Below are 20923 nucleotides of genomic sequence, written 5' to 3' on the forward strand. Positions count from 1 at the left end.
AATTCGGGGGTTGGGCAGATCACCAGCTGGTGACTGTTTCCGCAATACCGGACACAGTCACCGGCTGGTGATCTGCCTAACCCCGCTCCAGTGTAACAACTCTATTTCATTTCTAAGGGTCCCCCGCATGAATCTCAGGAGAAGAATTCTCTAAAGATACCTCTACATGCAAGCATTGCAAGTCTTGAGGGTACTTATTTTTATACTACCTTAGGCGGTGGGCACATCACTTGGTCTTCAAATTGTGACACTGGGAGCACCCCGTGTCGGTATGCCGGGTGTCGGGATTCCAGCGCCAGTATACTGAGCGCCGGGATCCCAACAGCCGGCAAACTGAATACCACCCGCCGGTCACTGTACCTGACTCCCCTATTGTAGTGTGGGCCGTGTTCAGGTCTACTAGTGTGTGTCTCTATCTACTGGACCGTTCCCATCATTACATTCTCTTGAATCTATACATGACTTGCAATATTCAGTGCGCTCCTCCTGTTGGTTTAACAGTATTAGCGGTACACTATTGTTCATTCACTGGTATAATGCCAGCAGTAGCCACATGAGTCATTATCTGATAGGAGTGTCCTGATACCAGCTAAAGCCCTTATTGTCTTTACCTACTGTTTACCTCACATAACCTGGCCCACCTGGTATTGTTACAGTGTCCTATGCTCACATCCAAACGCTGGTACCGTACATGGCAAGACTGGACTTATGTCTGTTTGCACAACACACAATCACGCTCTACATAGGCAAACGCAGGAGGGTTTCCAGTTTTTAGAAACACCCCTTCCCCGCAGCCTGGCCAGCTGCCACTACCTGCAGTATAAAGTGTGGAATGCAGCTGCTGCACGTGCCCAGTGTGTGTCTGGGGATCTGAGTGCACCTGAGAGAGAATCTGGTAAGTGGCTTACTGATCATTGGGCCTGATATGTCTGCAGCTCTCTATTACATAACCTGCACTTTGTTTGGGGCAGACTATGGGGTCTATTTACGAAGCCTTGTATGGAGATAAAGTGGATGGAGATAAAGTACCAGCCAATCAGCTCCTAACTGTCATGTCACAGGCTGTGTTTGAAAAATGACAGTTAGGAGGTGATTGTCTGGTACTTTATCTCCACCCACGGCTTTGTAAATAGACCCCTATAACTGTTACATGATAATTCTGCATCCTTCATGGGGACAACCCCCCTCCAGAAATCCTGCGTTTGCCCCTGTTGGCTCTATACAATCGCTGCCACCCACTTCTGATATTACACTCTGGCAGGACTATGGCAAATGGCTTCATACAGATCAGTCCTGTCTCTTGCTCTTAGCTAGGTTGCTAGGTAGAGTTTATATGTTCGTGTGGATTCCTTGGGCGTCAGAATATGAGGGAGCGGGTTCGCACTAAGTGGTTTAGGAAAATGAACCCACCTAGTGAGTGTTAGCTCCTAATACAAGTGTATACCCCAAACTGACTGGGAAAACGAGTTGCCCACTCTAGTTACACCACAGCTATGGACCTAGTCCTAAACAAATGACTTGGACCGATACAATGATGCAGATTATGCTGCCGTCATATAATGAAATTATAATTACTGTTATTCTTGACACTGTGTGTCCTGTATTATATGGATAAATGATTGTAGATTGTGTTTATGTTTATCCCCACCAATCACAAGTGCAGTGCTGGCAGGCGATCCTGCAGGGCATGCTGGGAGATTGTGTCATGTATAGTGACAGCCCCGACTCTCAGCGATCTCTCACAGATGGGATGTTTTCTGCTCTCAGTTTATGTTCAGGAGGAAACTGAAATAAATGAAGTCTCTCACACAACTCTTATTACGTATTTGGCCTGTATGTGACCTCATATAAACACAAATTAAGCCTATAAGTAAATTTACTTCAGAAGCGGAACATAAAATATTCTGTCGTCACCTATTTCTGTTACCGACCAAATAATTGAAACACGTTGGTATTTGCATTAATCAATGTACAATTATTATTTACTCAATAACTATGCCAAGAAAATGGTGCCCAGGCTACGTCTGCTGTACCAACAAATGGCCTCACCCTACACCACAGCCTCATTACCTTTATTTCCTGATCTGTAAGCACACATTGTTTTTATTACCATTAATGAGCTGTATAACTTGCTGCTGTGTTTCACATTTTGCATTTCTTTCTAATCTTTTCCATTTAAAGCAAACATGGCGAAAGCTGCTCAGCTGTTCCAGACGTTATGCAACGGCAAGAAGATGCCGATGGTAGGTCTTGGCACTTGGAGGAGTGAACCTGGACAGGTAAGTCGCCTTGTCGTGCCTGAAATCCTCTGCGCAGGATGAGAATGTAGAGAGAGCCTGACTGTCTCACTGCTGTGGGTGTAACTCCTATTTGCCCTGCAGAAGAGATTAGTATTACTGGGTATGGATCATTAGCTTGACTGTGAAAAGGTCGACAGTGTCTAGGTCGTTCCTAAAATGTTGTCATGGACAAAAAATTCTCCATTTGTACTAATTGGGTCCTGTTGCAGATCCACAAACTACTAGGGATAGCCATTGATCATCGATGATTCAAAATCATCAAGGTCTATGACCGATGGTAACTACTTTTACCATTGTTGGGGGAGAACCTGAAGGTTTCCTGCCACCAATGATAAAGAGCTATCAAATATTATTACTTTCTCTCCAGGGTGTTGGGGACACAGATCATAGCTCTCCCCCTGACACATGTAAAGTCACACCCCCTGGTCCTGATGGCCTGCCAATTGCTCAATACTAAAGTAAGGGTGAAACCATTGATGGTTCCCTTACAGATGATTTCCCACCATTGAGGTTATCCATCAATGGTACCATCGATGGTAACCAATGGTGGATAATCCAACAATGACCATCCCTGCAATCTACTGATCACCATTGCGTTAATAATTAACCTTAAGATCATCTCTCCCCCCCCCCCCCCCCACACTTCTGACAATTTGGGGAGATTCCAGAGTCACCATAAAAAAACCTTATATAGCTAAGACCAGTTCATAGACAATGAGGGGCAGATAGAAAGTTGGGCGTAAGTGCACTGATTGGTATTTATATGTGGGCACATCACGCACTTTTCTACTGCGTAAGTGCTCAAAAACTTCAAACATATCCCTTCCTATGGAGATGATGAGGATGATCTGCAGTCGCTTTTGATTGGCTGATTGCATCTTGATCCCTCCTACTAATACCCCCACTGATACTGTCAGAGAGATGTATCAAGCAAGGGTACAGAGTGTAGAAGTTGCCCATAGCATTTATCAAGTACATTCTATAAGATGATAAGTCATAGCTGATTTGGTTGCTATGGGCAACTTGACCACTGGTCCACTTCTCTCTTTACACTGCTTGACACGCCTCCTCCTATTACTGGTATCAGTGCGGCAGCTGTAATCTGTGCGCATTACTTATTGGGTATTTACAATCTGTCTGCAGCAGAAACACTGATTTTTTTTTTTTATTAGTTTTTTTTGAAAGAGGGAAACCATGGATGTATTTATTTAATTGAACTTAATTAGTGCTTTTATAATTTATTTGCATCTATATTTAAATATCTTACATGGCAAGTGGGACTTGAGGGCCTATTTATTAACATTATTTTAGTATCACTCAAATGTATTAAAGGGTTTTTGGAGCAGTTTTCGTGAAAAACTGCTCCAAACGCTTTAATTGTCTTTTTTTTTAGTAACCCACATCGCATTTCCCACTTATAATGGGAAATGTGACGTGGACGAATTTACCAGAAAAAAAAAGTAAAAAAACACTGCCGTGTGCCCTTTGATAATTACGCTAGCTCAGGCTGGTGAGATCACAGGGCAGCACTGCGATATGCAGCCATTTACCCAGCTTTCTTTGCCCCCTGGCAGAGAAAGCTGCGCGGGACCCGGCAGAGTGATCAGCTATGTGTGTCCGATGGACCTTTAAAAAATAACATACTTACTACTCCTAGGAGCCAGTGATCGGTGCTCCGGTGAGCGCTGTCGGGCACATGGTCCTCCATGTGCTGCGCTGTGACCTCTTTGCAGTAAAGTGACACTGTAAAGCAGCAGGCTCACTTTACAGCACCAGGGGTCACACACAGCAGCAGGATCCGGTGCCCAGCAACCTCCTGGAGCAGCGGACACGGCTCCTGGGACTAGTAAGTATAAATCTGAAGTGGGAGGGATGCTTTTTGCGGAGCGGAGGTAGTTTTGACGGGGTGGGGGGATCCCGGCGTCGTCGGTAGCGATGGACGGCGGCGCATGCCTAGCAGGATATCGTGTTTTTCTTTACAAAAAATACCCTGATGATTCTGCGGAGAGGCATCGCAGAGACAGAGCTTCTCGCAAGCTCTGTCCCTGCATGCGATAATTGATACATCCATGCGATGTACTAAATTATCGCAGTGCGAATTTGGCCGATATTATCACACCACATCCGCACCATCAGATGCGGATGGTGATAAATCAGCCCCGTAGTATTTATTAATAACATGGTTCAGATGCAGACCTACTTATGGTATCTAAGGGGGTATTTATTAACAATAGGAGAGAGATAAAATTGTGAGAGATAAAGTATTAGCCAGTCAGCTTCCGCCTTACAGGCTGTATTTGAAAAATGACAGCCAGGAGTTGATTGGTTGGCACTTTATCACTCACAATGTTATAGCATTGATAAATATACCCCTTACAGTAGTATGGGCCTAATTCAGACGTGTTTGCTGTTGTGCGAAATTGCACAGCGGGCGATTATCGAAACAACAACTGCGCATGCGTACGGATCGTAATGCACAGGCCCGAGGCCAAACTGCGAAAAAAATCCTGCGTCTCTTTTGATCGCTAGGCTTACGTAGATTGATTGACAGGAAGAGAAAGTTTGGGGCTGGTAACTGTCCGTTTTCTGGGAATGCCTGTAAAAACGCAGGCGTTCCCAAGCGAGGGTTTGTTACATCAGCTCTGGTCCAATCAGCTTGTTTGTATCGCACTGTAGGAGTAAGTCCTGGGCTGCGCACAGACTGAAAACGCATTAGATGGTGAGTGTGTTGCGAACTGATTTGCAGCTGGCCGGCATTTGCAAAGCTTTTTGCACGGTGTACGCAGACTTGCATGGGGGCGGGTTTTCACTCTGTGCGGCGACTATCAGAACGCAGACCTCTGCAAATTTGCAGAAGAGTGATCAGGTCTGAATGAGGGCTAATATCGTGTGTGACTTTGGGCGGGATGTACTAAGCATCGCTTCCTCAATGCGGTACATCCCGCCACTTACCACGTCTACACTAATCACATATGTACTTAACATATGCGATTAGTATCACAAAGGACAGCTCTCCGCATACTCAGAGTGAGGCGGTGGCCACGGGGGGTGATGGGAGGGATCCGATTGGCTCTTGTTCTTGTTCCACTGCAAGTAAACTTTAGAAAATAGTTGTCTCTCCATTATCTGTGGAGCTATAAACAGTACCCAGGCATTATGAAACCATTAGTTTAAATCTAATATACACATTGGTTTACATTTAATATACACAATTTAAGAGATGGGCCCCTCTGTCTTCAGTGCCCCGGGCACCCCATAAAACTTAATCCAGCCCTGCCCTAGTGTTTGACTGGTGCGTATTGTACCGCTGCAGTGCTGGATACATCCTGAGATACAACCAGCTCTGCACGCTCCATATATTGTGCGTTATACACTTATGTTTAGGTGTAAAATGTGTCCAGAATTAAATCAGCCCCTAAATGCGGGTGATTGCCGGCTGGCAAGATCCCGGCGGTCAGGATACTGAGGCTGGAATCCCGACAGCCAACAGCCGGAATCCCAGCGCACAGGAGCTATTCCTACTCATGGGTGTCCACGACACCCATAGAGTGAGAATAGAAAGTGTGGCGCACGCAGGGAGCCACCGAACCTGCAGCATGGCAAGCGCTGGGAGGCCGCAAGGGGACTCTTAGCGCTCGCCCCGCTGTCGGCATTCTGGTGGATGGGATGCCGCTGTTGGGATCTTGACAGCCAGCATCTCTCTGCCGGTAAATAGTATGTAACCCCATCAGTCCTATTTCCTCACCTGAGACGGGTCCGGTATTTATCAATGGAACCTCCCCAGGTCACCTCCTTTGATCTCAGTCTTTGCTCGGTGAGCTCAGAGGCTGCAGCTGCCGGCTCTCTGTAGTAATGAGATTCTGCTATCACTGAGAGGCAGCGGCTGGCCTGTTTATGAAGTGAAATGATATTGGATGTACACACAATGGCTGCTAGTCAATACATGAAAGAGTAAAACATAAAGGGCGTCCGCGTGTAAGGCTTGTTAATTGTACTGTTGTCCCGGGGGGAGAGGGGGTTGTCTGATTGTGTGTGGCGCATCTGTTAAATGACCTTTTGTCGTGCCGACACAATAACTTACATTTTCTCCTGTTCATCTTTGCAAAGTGGAAAATTAAGTGTTTCCATTTTTAGGACACATTTGTAAGCCGTAATTGTGTTGAAATGAAACCATAAGGACTTAAGGTCACATGTGTAAATGTAAGAGGGGTGGCGGTGCGGTGTGGTGGTGCCTGCTGCCGTGCAGGTGTAGTTTCGGTACTCACCAGGCGCCGCTATCTCTCACCTTCAGGTACCGGAACCTTCAACGGACCTGGCAATCTTCAGTCGGATCCGGGGACGGCGATTCCCTCTCGGAGCTGACCGACGACCGAGCTGAGGAGAAAATAGTCTACCTTAAGGGGGGTATCAATCCTTCTTCCACCGGAAAAGGGGATACCCCAGGGGTGACGGCGACCTTCACCGGTTGGGTGAAAGGTCATCACTGGCACAAAGCCTCAGCCACCCAGATTTCACACACTCGCGCTCTCGCCCGTAGTGTGATGAAGGGGATTCTCACGTCCGTGAGCAATCCCTATCCCGGCGCTCGGGGACAGACAAGGGACAAATGCACACAGATGCTACTCACCGTCAGTTCCGCACTGCGAACATCTTCTTCTCTTACAGGTCCCTGTAAGGAGGCAAACAAACAAGCAAACAGCCGTGCAGGGCCTAACTCTAACCTAGTGTCACACCCTATACTAACTACAACGGCAGAGCCCTCAAACTAGCTCTGTGGGTGTGGTGCAACAAAACTAAACACACTTAACAAGCTCACACTTTGCCCCGCACGGTAACAGCATACATCACGATACACAGTGCAAGCAACTACCACGGTGCTGTCCCTTTAGGTACCCGACTCAGAACACCCGGTAGTGGGGGCCGCACAGCTCACCCACCTCCCGTACTCTCTTCCCAGGGGCTCAGGCCGAGCGGACCTGCCTACCTAAACACCTCAGGGTGGCCTGGGCCTAGAGACCAGTGCCACCTTTATTCACCTGGGGGGGGCACTTATTCACTGGGCCTAGCGCCCCCTGACTGCACACGGGCCGGAGGCTTGACTTCACCCACGGGCCTAGCGCCCGCCTAACTTGTTGCTCGTTGGGTGACCTGGGCCTAGTGCCCAGGGTCACCTTATATGTACCTAGCGGCCGCCAAACTGAGCTAGGGCCTAATGCCCCCACAGGCCTATTGCCTGGATTGCTGCTCGGGCCTAATGCCCACCTACTGCACCGTTTAGGTGGCTTGGGCCTAACGCCCAAACCACCAAACCTAATGGTGACCCCCAAGTTCCTATCTGCGCCACAGGCCTGGTGCCTGAACTGTGCCCCCGGGCCTAATGCCCGTCCCTGATGGTCTAGGGAGGAAAAGGGGAGGGGGTGAGAGTAGCCTCACTGAGGCCTTACCTGATCCGGGGGTCTCCGGCACCCTCTTCTGCCGCTGACCCGTCCTGGTCAGCGGCGCCGCCGTATCTTCTCCGCGTCCAGCCGCCGCTGGACATCTTCTTCCCGGAGCCTGGAGTCTTCTGGCCTCTTCCGCGGCCACCAGAGCTCTTCAGCGTTCTTCCGCGTGCCCTCCGTCTTCGGCTCCCGCCCGGCGTCTTCTTTCGCGCTCCTCCGCGCGCCCGACCTCTTCGGCTCCCACCCGGCGTCTGACGTCAGACGCCGGGGGCGGGGCCTATGACGCGGCGAGCGCCGATTGGCTCGCCGCGCCTGCCTCTGATTGGCCGCCGCTCCGGGAGCCGCGATTGGCTCCCGGAGGGCGCCAACAATTGAACGACTCCGCAGCCTTCGGTCCGGTGCAGGGAAAAGGGTAATCCCTGCACCGGACACCCGCTGCTCCTGCAGGTGGAATGTGTCCTGTAAAACAGGACACATCTCCACATAAGTATTGTCTAACGTTTGTCTATAACACCACCGCACCTAAAGCCACTTTTCCAGATGACAGTCCAGCTCCGACTGCTCTGCACAAGGTGTATTAGTGTCAGTATCTCGCTTCTGTCAGTTACAGCTGATTATAAAGTGCAAGACATACTCGTCTACACTCCCACAGTCTGCAGGAGACTCCCTGAAATAGAAGCAATCTCCCTGACTCCCTAAATAGTCCAGCAATCTCCCCGATTGCACCTTACCCCCATTGTGCAGCTTGGGGGGGGGAATCACAGATACATACATTCAAATGGGAACATCAGCGCCATTTCCCTGCATTGGTTAGAAGACACAATGATCCCTATGGCTATATGCATTTGAAATAAAGTTTCTCATGGCCACTTACAGTATATGGAACCTCTTGTAAAGCACAATACACAAACAAATTCTGCAAAATAGAGTCTTTTCTTCAACATGTAGATCTTACTAATTTTGGGGCTTATTTACATTTGGATGTAAGTAATTGTTATGACACGCCTCTCAGATGTAGAAGTACACGTGCGCACTGATAGGCGTTACTTTCACATCTCCCTGAAATGCTTTTTCAAAAGTAGGCAAGTATGTTTCAAGACCATAATATGCAATAACTGATAATCTGTTAAAGCAGCGATGAAGCAGGAATGGGATCGATATGAAATACCTCCAATCAAAATCCCGACGGTCGAAATCCTGACAGTAATTGACCGACGGTCAAAATCCTGACAAGGTCAAAATCCCAACATGGACAAATCCCGACAAGGTCAAAATACCGACATGTAAAATGCCGACAGGTCAAAATACCGACATGCCTTTTTTGTTGTTTTTGTGTGTGTGTATGTCGACATAGGTCGACATGGACATCATATAAGTATACCGCTGCGCTCGCCATGCTTCGGGCATGGGGGGTAATTTCAAGTTGATCGCAGCAGGAATTTTGTTAGCAGTTGGGCAAAACCATGTGCACTGCAGGTGGGACAGGTGTAACATGTGCAGAGAGAGTTAGATTTGGGTGTGGTGTGTTCGATTTGGGTGTGGTGTGTTCAATCTGCAATCTAATTTGCAGTGTAAAAATAAAGCAGCCAGTATTTACCCTGCACAGAAACAAAATAACCCACCCAAATCTAACTCTCTCTGCACACGTTATATCTGCCGCCCCTGCAGTACAAATAGTTTTGCCCAACTGCTAACAAAATTCCTGCTGCGATCAACTTGGAATTACCCCCATGGTGCCTCGCTGCGCTTGGCACACTATTATATTCCCCCTCCAGTTCCACTGGGATGGTAAAGTATGAACAAGTCGGTTTCAATGAAAAAATAATGAAAAACTCATGTCGGCATTTTGACCTGTCGGCATTTTACATGACCTTGTCTGTATTTTAAATGCCTGCATTTTGTCCATGTCGGCATTTTGACCGTCGGTCAATTGCTGTCGGGATTTCAACCGTCGGGATTTTGATTGGAGGTAAATTGACCGCATCCCGCAGGAACTGAGACCTCCATTATAGTCTGTAAGTAGAACATATTCCTGCTGGAACCCCAGGAGCAGTGCACAGTGATCGGGGCTAGGTCCACATTACTATATAAATAGGATTACCAGCAGTGCCGGATTAAGGTCTGTGGGGGCCCCTGGACAACAAACTTGCTATCAATTTAATTATCAATATACTAGCAATATATATAGATAGTGTGGCCGGAGAGCCCCAGCCACGAGGCAAATGGCCGCCGCAGCACTGAAGGGGTTAATCCCTAGTGCCCGGCGCCATTTGTTAAGGACAAAGGGGCGCTTGGCGCCAAATTTGAATTGTGTTGGGCGCTAGGCGCCGTGTTTATAAAAATGTATGAAAATGTATTTTTAAACTGTGCCGTGGTCCCGGACCCCTCCGGAGACCACGGCAGGGAGAACAGCCCCTCGGCGCGCTCAGCAGTGTGTGTGCGCGCCGGGGGAGAGGAGGCAGCCGCTGACCGCCGGAGTCCGGGAGCTCCGCTCCCGGCAGCAGTCAGTGTAGCCCCGGGCGCACTGGAGTGTGCGCGCCGGGGAGAAGGGTGAGCGCTGCGGCTGGGAGCTCGGCTCCCGCTGCAGTGCTCTATGTGAGAGCCGCCGCTGGGGGCCGGGAGCTCTGCTCCCAGCGCCTCAGCCCAGCACGGGTGGCCAGCCGCAGCAGCCGGGACGGACGTCCCGGGCTGCTAGCCGGCGAGGGGGGTGCGCTGCAGCCCGGCTCCCCGCCGGACGCTGCAGCGAGGCCACCAGACAGGCGCCGCTCATGGGGGACCGGGCTAGCCGGCTCCCTAGCGGCGTGGGTGAATTAGGCGGGCGAGCAGGCTGATGAACGCTGGGGTCCGGGAGCTACGCTCCCGGCGCCCCAGCGCCACAACAAAGCCAGAGTCACGGCGGCCGGGACAAGTGTCCCGGGCCGCCGGGCTTAGGTACAGGGGGGTGCGCCGCTGCGTGCGGCGAGGCCACTGATTAGTGCCACCCTGGGGGGACAGGGAGAGCCAGCTCCCTGGAACCCCAGAGGCAGAAAAGCAGGCTGGAGGATGGGGGAAGCCAGCCCCATACCTCCAGCACTGAGAGGGAGAGCCCTAGCAGCCAGGCTGCAGGGCTAGGGAAGCACAGCAGTTAAATAAAACATTGTGTAAAATAAGGACATACAGTGTGGTGTAAGGCACTGCAGTGCCTGAGTATGTAGAGTCTGTGCAGGGCACAGGCTCAGTGTATAGTTACAGGGAAATGTACAGTGTGGTTTAAAATGTAATGTATTTAAAGAGAAATTGCACTTACTTGATTGTGTGTCCCAGGAGGGGGGAATCCATAGCTGTGCAGGCTGATGGATTCTCCCAGACCTTTTCCCTAAAAAACGGAATGCTTTCCCATCCAGCCTCACAGTTCCAATGGGGACAGGGAGAAAGAGAAGCAGCTTAGCTATAAAACAAGCTGAGTGGTTTCTTGGAGCTCCATGGAGATCAGCCGTAGTGGACCAGAGACCTGGACCGGGGAGCCAGGCTGCCCAGCTCTGGAGCCCAAATCCAGGCTGCAGGCAGTGAGAAGGGGTCCCGGGCAGGTTTCTGGAAGTCAGTTTAGGAGGGAAAACCTCCCCCCAGCCAGACTGAACGGCACCGTGGGAGTAGCCTGCTCTCCCAGATGGGAGAGACAAAGGAGACCGACCACTCCCCACTGTCCATAGGGAACAATGTTGTGTGTGCATGAGACCAGAGCATGCACAGCTCATGGGTAAACATTGATTGGTTGTACACCACAGGGCGGGCTTACCCCCTGTGGTAAGGGGTCTTGGAGAGGGATAAAAGAAGGGCAGTTGGCCCATAGGATGGTGTATTGTAACATCTTCTTCTGCTGAAACATCTTAATTGTATGCTGTTGCCCCTAGCAATAGGGAGGAGCCTTTTTAAAGGTTATTTGAGCAATAAACACCTTTGCCTCAAGAAGACTGCTTCATCTTGTGACCAACAGGGTTAGGCCAAACCTAGCCCCGTCCTCCGGCTGTCCAGGGAAGCACCTGACGTCTCCAAGCTCCGCCTTCCGCCAGCTACCGGTAGAGGCCTAGCAAGTGGCTAGTGGGGATTCGTCGACACCACACAGGTGTGGTAAAGCAGTGCGTCGGCACATACAGAGCAGAACCGTGGTTCCAAACGCCACGGCAGGTTAGGAGTTTGGTGGTGGCAGCGAGAACCCGCCCACAGCGCAGTGGGTGGAGTCAGTAACAGGCGGTTACTGACGGTAAGCGGGAATCCCCTATGTGGTCAGGCCTCGTGCGGCTTGACCTTCCATTCTGTGCGCAGTCAACGGGACGCGGAAGCTGCGAGTGCTTTCGTACGGTATCGTCCTGTCACAGAAATTGGTGGCATAGTGGTGGGATATTCCCAGGCGGCTTTTCATCACCCGATTGGAGAAGCCGAGTTACTCAGGAGAGGAGTAACTGCAGCGCAGGAGAACGCACAAGATGGCGGAATTCAGCGGAATGTCCAAGGAGGATCTGGAGATCGTATGCCAGGGGAAGGGTGTGGATATCCCTTCCAACGCGTCCAGGAGCGTCATGCAGGCGGCGCTCAGGAGCTGGGAGGAGTCTCATCGGGCGGAGGTGGAAAGCACTGACGGCGTCAGCATCGCAGAGGACGGCCCAACAGTGGACCTTCGTGAGGAACCGGTGAGAACCACAAGCCCCGCCCTCTCTTACAGCAGCAATGTTTCCCAGCAATCCCTAGCAGGGCCAGGATCCCAAGGTCCCAGGGGGGGCGACCCGGATACCCTAGCAGATCGGCTAGCGGAATTGGGGGAAAGGGCAACGGAGCAAGAACGCATGCTTGTCATTCGGATGTGGCATGCGGAGCGGGCACCACAGGCCGTGGTACCCCGGGAGCCGTTGTCAGCTGTTGTACACAGATCAGGACGTATTCAGTTTGCCAAGTTTGCAGACAGTGATGGGGACATTGATGGACATTTACAAGTTTTTGAAAGGACTTGTAAACTACATGATCTACCCAAGTCAGAGTGGGTGAGACACCTTGTGCCCACTCTGCATGGAGAGGCCTTGGAGGCCTATCGAGGAGTGGCGACGGAGGACTGTGGGAACTACGACGAAGTCGCAAAGGCCCTCCTCCAGCGATTCTTCATCACTCCAGAGTCTTACAGGAAGAAATTCAGAGACTTGCCTAAGAATCCTAGCAGCACCCATGAGCAGTTCGCCACCCAGCTGCGGCAGTACGTGGTGAAGTGGGTGAAGGATTCGGAAGCCACTACATGGGACGCACTGATCGACCTGATCTGCAGGGAGCAGTTCTACCGCCGGTGCGCCCAGGAAGTGAAGGAGTGGGTGCTAGATCGGAAACCACCCAGCTTAAAGATGGCTGCCCAATTAGCCGACAAGTATGTGGCAATTCGGCCACGGGGGCAGAAGCGCCCCGCCAGCAGCCAGCTCCAACAGACTGTACCACCAAGGGGACCACCCTCTTCAACTCATCACCCCCAAAGACAAGCATCTTCCAACATGGGTGCTCTTGGCCAGCAACCGCACCGCAGCGTCCCTGCAACTGATCAGAGATCATCGGTGCCACGACTGGAGAAGAAGTGCTACGGCTGTGGGAAAATCGGACATCTGAGGATGAACTGTTCTGCATCCCAAGCACCCCAGACTCGTGCCCCAAATCCGAGTGCTGGAGCCCGGATCGCTTGTTTGACGAGAGGAGATGAGCCTACAGAGACTGTTCCCCCTCCAGTCAGTCCGATGGAGTGTGGCGAGAGACAGGTGCACTCTGCGGAGAGAGTCACCTGCATGGCCAAACAGCCCCTACACAACATGTGGAGGCACCTGCAGCCAGTCCACGTGGGACCTCTGCAGGGAGAAGGCCTAAGAGACTCTGGGGCCTCAATCACTGTGGTGAGCCCCCACCTTATAGATCCTGCTGCAGTATTGCAGGGTCGCACTGCCACGATCACCCTGGCAGAAGGAACAGAAAAAGCGGTTCCCATGGCAAGAGTCTACCTGGACTGGGGAGCTGGACCAGAGTTGCGAGAAGTTGCCGTCATGGATGGTCTCCCAACTGATGTGGTCCTAGGAAATGATCTGGGTGGTGGGATCGTCACTACGTTTGTTGGCGCCATTTCCCGGAGTCAAGTTCCAAAACCACCGTTGACATCAGCTACTCCAGCACAGCCCAGCCCAGAGGAAAAGACTACAGCTGCTAGACAACTGCCAGCACAGCCAACCACAGCATCAACCAGCCCAGAGGAAAAGATCACAGCGGCTAGATCAGTACATCGACCCCGCATGCCTTTTGCCTCTGGTATGCCTGCGTCCCCTAGCAACGCAGAGGATGTCGGTTCCAGCTCGTGTGATCCTGTGGGGGTGCCCAATGATGTTCCTGACCCAAGTGGTTTGCCAACTCCGGCGGTGAGTATGAGAAACCACATTGACTTTTCCATGACTGACCCCTACCAGACTGACCCTAGTAGTCCCCCCCTAGATCCCCCTGTAGAGTGTCCCAATTTAGGAGAGATTGAGGGCCACAGGCAGGAGTTTAGGGAGGCTCAACTCTCTGACCCATCCCCGAAAGGCATGAGGCGCCACTCTGGCAGCGGCCTTGACAGGGTTGGGGCAGGAAGTTTGACCTGGCGGGAAGGGTTAAGGTACAGGGTAGCCAGGAAAGTGGGAGGGGATAGACCAGATAGGGAATGTGTCCAACTGGTCCCCTCAGGGAACGTTCCTGCGCAACCGGTGTCGGTTGCCAGCGAAACCCCTTTGGACAGCAACCCGGAGACAGACCGTACCCTGAAGTGCCTGACACAGAGCTTACCCTGGTCTGGAATGTCGGATGACGCCCAGACCAAATGTAAGGCTGGTGCCATGCGTTGGCAGCCGGGGCACTCCAGCGGTTGTGTTGTCTCTGGGCCTCTGCCCATAGGAGAACCCTTGCAGCAAGTTGCTGTGGACATAGCAGGTCCCCTACCTGTGCACCGTAGATCGGGGAAGACACACAGCCTCCCTGTAGTGGATGCCACACAGGATCCAGAGGCTGGTGGTCTGGCCGCCATCACTGTGGCACAGGTAGCGGACGAGGAGGAAGGAGTAGGCCTAGGTGACAGGGTAGGCTTCCCGAGTCATAGGTCGACAGAGGAGGATTGGAGGACAGGTCTGACAGTAAGGGCAGACAGTTGCCAGATAAGTATGACAGAGGTGCAGTGCCTGGGGCACCATGTGGGAGGAGACAGGGGTAGGCCCAACCCAGAGGGGGTGGAGGCAACCAGAGGCTGTCCCCGACCCACATCACCCAGACCGGTACTGACCTTAGAACCTGTAAGGCCCTACGGACATGTTGTCATTGACTTTAGTCCTGTAGTGAACCCCTTGACAGAGATGGCTAGGAAGGGCATTCCCAAGTCAGTGGACTTTGCACCCGCTTGCGAGTTGGCATTCCAGTCATTGAAAGAGGCTCGGGTACCCGCTCCAGTGCTGATGGCGCACATTCTTGACCAGGACTGTGTGTTACGAACTATTGCGCCACTGCACGGACTGGGAGCAGTACCGAGCCAGAAAGAGCCACATGGGCAGGAGCAACCTGTGGCCTGTTTGAGCAGAAAACTGCTATTGTGGGAGGTGGGGTATGCCACAGTTGGGATACCGTGGGTGGCACTTGTTTGTAACCGGCCCCCCACAGTGGTGACTTACCACCTACCTGTTAGGTGGCTGCAACCTACCTTGGGGGAATTGGACAGACTTTTGTGGTGGAGCCTTGAACTTGGACTTCAGGTGGACTATTTGAACATTGTGCACCCACGAAGAGAGGCCCACTACACTATGGATGAACTGTCTAGGCCAGAGCCTACACCCCCCAGGTAGCGTCCCCTTCACCCCAACGGACTGCGGGACCAGGACCCAAATCGTTGGGACATGGGTCCCTGGTTGACCCGCTTGAATGGGGGGGGGGGAGTGTGGCCGGAGAGCCCCAGCCACGAGGCAAATGGCCGCCGCAGCACTGAAGGGGTTAATCCCTAGTGCCCGGCGCCATTTGTTAAGGACAAAGGGGCGCTTGGCGCCAAATTTGAATTGTGTTGGGCGCTAGGCGCCGTGTTTATAAAAATGTATGAAAATGTATTTTTAAACTGTGCCGTGGTCCCGGACCCCTCCGGAGACCACGGCAGGGAGAACAGCCCCCCGGCGCGCTCAGCAGTGTGTGCGCGCCGGGGGAGAGGAGGCAGCCGCTGACCGCCGGAGTCCGGGAGCTCCGCTCCCGGCAGCAGTCAGTGTAGCCCCGGGCGCACTGGAGTGTGCGCGCCGGGGAGAAGGGTGAGCGCTGCGGCTGGGAGCTCGGCTCCCGCTGCAGTGCTCTATGTGAGAGCCGCCGCTGGGGGCCGGGAGCTCTGCTCCCAGCGCCTCAGCCCAGCACGGGTGGCCAGCCGCAGCAGCCGGGACGGACGTCCCGGGCTGCTAGCCGGCGAGGGGGGTGCGCTGCAGCCCGGCTCCCCGCCGGACGCTGCAGCGAGGCCACCAGACAGGCGCCGCTCATGGGGGACCGGGCTAGCCGGCTCCCTAGCGGCGTGGGTGAATTAGGCGGGCGAGCAGGCTGATGAACGCTGGGGTCCGGGAGCTACGCTCCCGGCGCCCCAGCGCCACAACAAAGCCAGAGTCACGGCGGCCGGGACAAGTGTCCCGGGCCGCCGGGCTTAGGTACAGGGGGGTGCGCCGCTGCGTGCGGCGAGGCCACTGATTAGTGCCACCCTGGGGGGACAGGGAGAGCCAGCTCCCTGGAACCCCAGAGGCAGAAAAGCAGGCTGGAGGATGGGGGAAGCCAGCCCCATACCTCCAGCACTGAGAGGGAGAGCCCTAGCAGCCAGGCTGCAGGGCTAGGGAAGCACAGCAGTTAAATAAAACATTGTGTAAAATAAGGACATACAGTGTGGTGTAAGGCACTGCAGTGCCTGAGTATGTAGAGTCTGTGCAGGGCACAGGCTCAGTGTATAGTTACAGGGAAATGTACAGTGTGGTTTAAAATGTAATGTATTTAAAGAGAAATTGCACTTACTTGATTGTGTGTCCCAGGAGGGGGGAATCCATAGCTGTGCAGGCTGATGGATTCTCCCAGACCTTTTCCCTAAAAAACGGAATGCTTTCCCATCCAGCCTCACAGTTCCAATGGGGACAGGGAGAAAGAGAAGCAGCTTAGCTATAAAACAAGCTGAGTGGTTTCTTGGAGCTCCATGGAGATCAGCCGTAGTGGACCAGAGACCTGGACCGGGGAGCCAGGCTGCCCAGCTCTGGAGCCCAAATCCAGGCTGCAGGCAGTGAGAAGGGGTCCCGGGCAGGTTTCTGGAAGTCAGTTTAGGAGGGAAAACCTCCCCCCAGCCAGACTGAACGGCACCGTGGGAGTAGCCTGCTCTCCCAGATGGGAGAGACAAAGGAGACCGACCACTCCCCACTGTCCATAGGGAACAATGTTGTGTGTGCATGAGACCAGAGCATGCACAGCTCATGGGTAAACATTGATTGGTTGTACACCACAGGGCGGGCTTACCCCCTGTGGTAAGGGGTCTTGGAGAGGGATAAAAGAAGGGCAGTTGGCCCATAGGATGGTGTATTGTAACATCTTCTTCTGCTGAAACATCTTAATTGTATGCTGTTGCCCCTAGCAATAGGGAGGAGCCTTTTTAAAGGTTATTTGAGCAATAAACACCTTTGCCTCAAGAAGACTGCTTCATCTTGTGACCAACAGGGTTAGGCCAAACCTAGCCCCGTCCTCCGGCTGTCCAGGGAAGCACCTGACGTCTCCAAGCTCCGCCTTCCGCCAGCTACCGGTAGAGGCCTAGCAAGTGGCTAGTGGGGATTCGTCGACACCACACAGGTGTGGTAAAGCAGTGCGTCGGCACATACAGAGCAGAACCGTGGTTCCAAACGCCACGGCAGGTTAGGAGTTTGGTGGTGGCAGCGAGAACCCGCCCACAGCGCAGTGGGTGGAGTCAGTAACAGGCGGTTACTGACGGTAAGCGGGAATCCCCTATGTGGTCAGGCCTCGTGCGGCTTGACGTTCCATTCTGTGCGCAGTCAACGGGACGCGGAAGCTGCGAGTGCTTTCGTACGGTATCGTCCTGTCACAGATATATATATATTTTATATATCTATATAGATATATCTATCCAGAACTATTTATGTTAGTAAGGGGCCTATTTATCACCATCCGCATCGGATGTCACGCGATAATTGATTACATTGCAGGGATGTATAATTATCGCATGCAGGGACCGAGCCCCTGCACTGACACTCCGCAGCATCATCTGGGGTTTTTTCATAAAAAATACCCCAATGTCCTGCTGCACATGCGCCGACATCGCCGCTACCCGGTTGACACCCCCCCAGTCGCCACTACCCCCTTCCCTGCAGGATAATATACTCACCAGTCCAGGGAGCCGGTCCATGCTGTTTCAGCTGGGCTGCCGGGCGCCGGATCCTGTTCGCTGCGGTGACCCTTGGTGCTGTAAAGTGCGCTGCCACTTTGCAGCGTCACTTTACTGCACCGGGGTCACATTGCAGTATATGGGGGACCCGGCGTCCAGCAGTGCTCACCGGAGCAGCGGACACCGGCTCCCTGGACAGGTGAGTATGTTTTGGGGGTATTTTACTTTTTTACCATCGGACACACATAGCTGATCACTCTGCCGGGTCCCCGCACAGCTTTCTCTGCCAGGGGCACAGAAAGCTGGGTATAAGGGTGCACATCGCAGTGCTGCCCTGTGATCTCTCCAGCCTGAGTTGGCGAGATTATCACAGGGCACACTGCGGTGTTTTTTCACATTTTTTTTAGTAAATTTGGCCACATCGCATTTACCATTATAAGTATGGGGAATGCGATGTGGATTACTAAAAAAAAAGTGAAAACTGCTCCAAATGCCCTTTAATACATTTCAGTGATGCTAAAATAATGTGAAAACACCCTTTTTCACATTATTTTCGTAAAAATAATAAATGTGCCCCTAACTTAGTCACTATATGTGTATATAAATATATATATATATATATATATATATATATATATAACAGTGAAAAACGAGGCGGCACTCAGAGGCTTCAGAAAAGCAGCAAACTTTGTATTAGTGCAGATCAACGTTTCGGGGTCTCCCCCTTCGTCAGGATTAGTGCAAAATGTCAGACAGTGCGGATAAATACCACTTACCCCCAATCAGAACATCCCCGCATGCTGATGCCGCTGGCCGCAGCCGCCGGACCTCCGTTCTGACGTCACCCGCGTCTCAGCGGAAGTGACGCGCCGGGAGCCCGTCGGCGCGTCCATGGCAACGCACCCTGGTAACGGAGTTGTAAACAATGCATGAAAACACCAGTGTCAGTTTCTGATAACAACGTAACGTGCCCACTTAAAAGTGTTTGCTGCAATATAATGCAGCACCATAATTAAAAACCAACAGTGAACAGTTAATATATTACCAGGTTAAAAAAACGACATATAAGTGATAAAAAACATAATGCACATGCAAACAAATTACAAGATAAAAATACACATCAGTGACCTGCAATGCACCGGCAGTTACTAGATGCAGATACATTTTATATTAGTATATATTGCAACTACCCCCTGGACCTAGCATCCTATCCTACATGAAATTGATGAGCCCTAGGTTATCATTAAGACCCACAGGCCTAAGAGTGTTAAGCCTGTGAATCCACCGGGATTCCAGCTGCAATAGCTTTTTCCCTCTGTTACCACCTCGCATAGATTCAGGAACGTGATCAATTATTCTATGTTTAAAAGTGGCCATCGTGTGTCGGTGCTCCAAAAAATGTTTGGCCACAGGTTGGTCACCCTTCCCTGTGGCCAAAGCATTCCTAATGGCCAGTCGGTGCTGTGCCATCCTGATCTTAAACTGGCACTCTGTTTTGCCTATGTAGTATCTGCCACAAGGGCACATAATGGCATACACGACAAATTTAGTGGTGCAGGTAAGAGGCCATCTAATCGGGAATTTTTTACCGGAGCAAGGGTGCACAATGTGATCGCCCACGGACATATGCGAACACGTTGTGCACCCAGTGCATTTGAAGCAGCCATTCTTGCGTTTCAGAAAATGTTTCGGTTCCTCTCTGAACTTGGCCATGTCTGTTTTAACGAGCAAATCTTTGATGCTGCGCCCCTTCACAAAGGTAGGCATAATGTGATGATGTTTAAACATTGGCAACTCAGGGTCAGAGGTTACCACCGGCCAAAGCTTCTTAATCTGTTTTTGAATATGTTGGCTGTGTACGTTATAAGCACTAACCCATGGGATTACGTCACCTAACTTTTTCTTCCCTGCAGGGGCCAAACAGTCAATTCTATTCCTTTTTACTGCCTTGTTACGGGCTTGAGTTAACAGTTTTTGGGGGTACCCTCTGACTCGTAGTCTGGCCTCCATCTCGTCTAGCTGTCTGTCCCTTTCCTCAAGGTTACTGTTGATTCTGCATACTCTTAATAAATTCCCGATTAGATGGCCTCTTACCTGCACCACTAAATTTGTCGTGTATGCCATTATGTGCCCTTGTGGCAGATACTACATAGGCAAAACAGAGTGCCAGTTTAAGATCAGGATGGCACAGCACCGACTGGCCATTAGGAATGCTTTGGCCACAGGGAAGGGTGACCAACCTGTGGCCAAACATTTTTTGGAGCACCGACACACGATGGCCACTTTTAAACATAGAATAATTGATCACGTTCCTGAATCTATGCGAGGTGGTAACAGAGGGAAAAAGCCATTGCAGCTGGAATCCCGGTGGATTCACAGGCTTAACACTCTTAGGCCTGTGGGTCTTAATGATAACCTAGGGCTCATCAATTTCATGTAGGATAGGATGCTAGGTCCAGGGGGTAGTTGCAATATATACTAATATAAAATGTATCTGCATCTAGTAACTGCCGGTGCATTGCAGGTCACTGATGTGTATTTTTATCTTGTAATTTGTTTGCATGTGCATTATGTTTTTTATCACTTATATGTCGTTTTTTAACCCGGTAATATATTAACTGTTCACTGTTGGTTTTTAATTATGGTGCTGCATTATATTGCAGCAAACACTTTTAAGTGGGCACGTTACGTTGTTATCAGAAACTGACACTGGTGTTTTCATGCATTGTTTACAACTCCGTTACCAGGGTGCGTTGCCATGGACGCGCCGACGGGCTCCC

General features: G+C 51.5%; 1 protein-coding gene across 1 annotated transcript in view; it reads left to right on the plus strand.

Annotated features, from left to right (window-relative positions):
* Nucleotides 1-802: 802 nt before the first annotated feature.
* The window catches only part of LOC134957459 (aldo-keto reductase family 1 member A1-like), a 66169-nt gene continuing 46048 nt past the window's right edge, over nt 803-20923 (plus strand). The window contains exons 1-2 of the mRNA XM_063939408.1: nt 803-895; nt 2182-2279. Of these exons, the coding sequence (XP_063795478.1) occupies nt 2187-2279 (93 nt within the window). The 5' untranslated portion in view covers nt 803-895; nt 2182-2186. The remainder of the gene's footprint in view (nt 896-2181; nt 2280-20923) is intronic.

The sequence above is a fragment of the Pseudophryne corroboree genome, chromosome 9, assembly GCF_028390025.1.
Source record: "Pseudophryne corroboree isolate aPseCor3 chromosome 9, aPseCor3.hap2, whole genome shotgun sequence".
In the NCBI taxonomy this organism is placed as follows: domain Eukaryota; kingdom Metazoa; phylum Chordata; class Amphibia; order Anura; family Myobatrachidae; genus Pseudophryne; species Pseudophryne corroboree.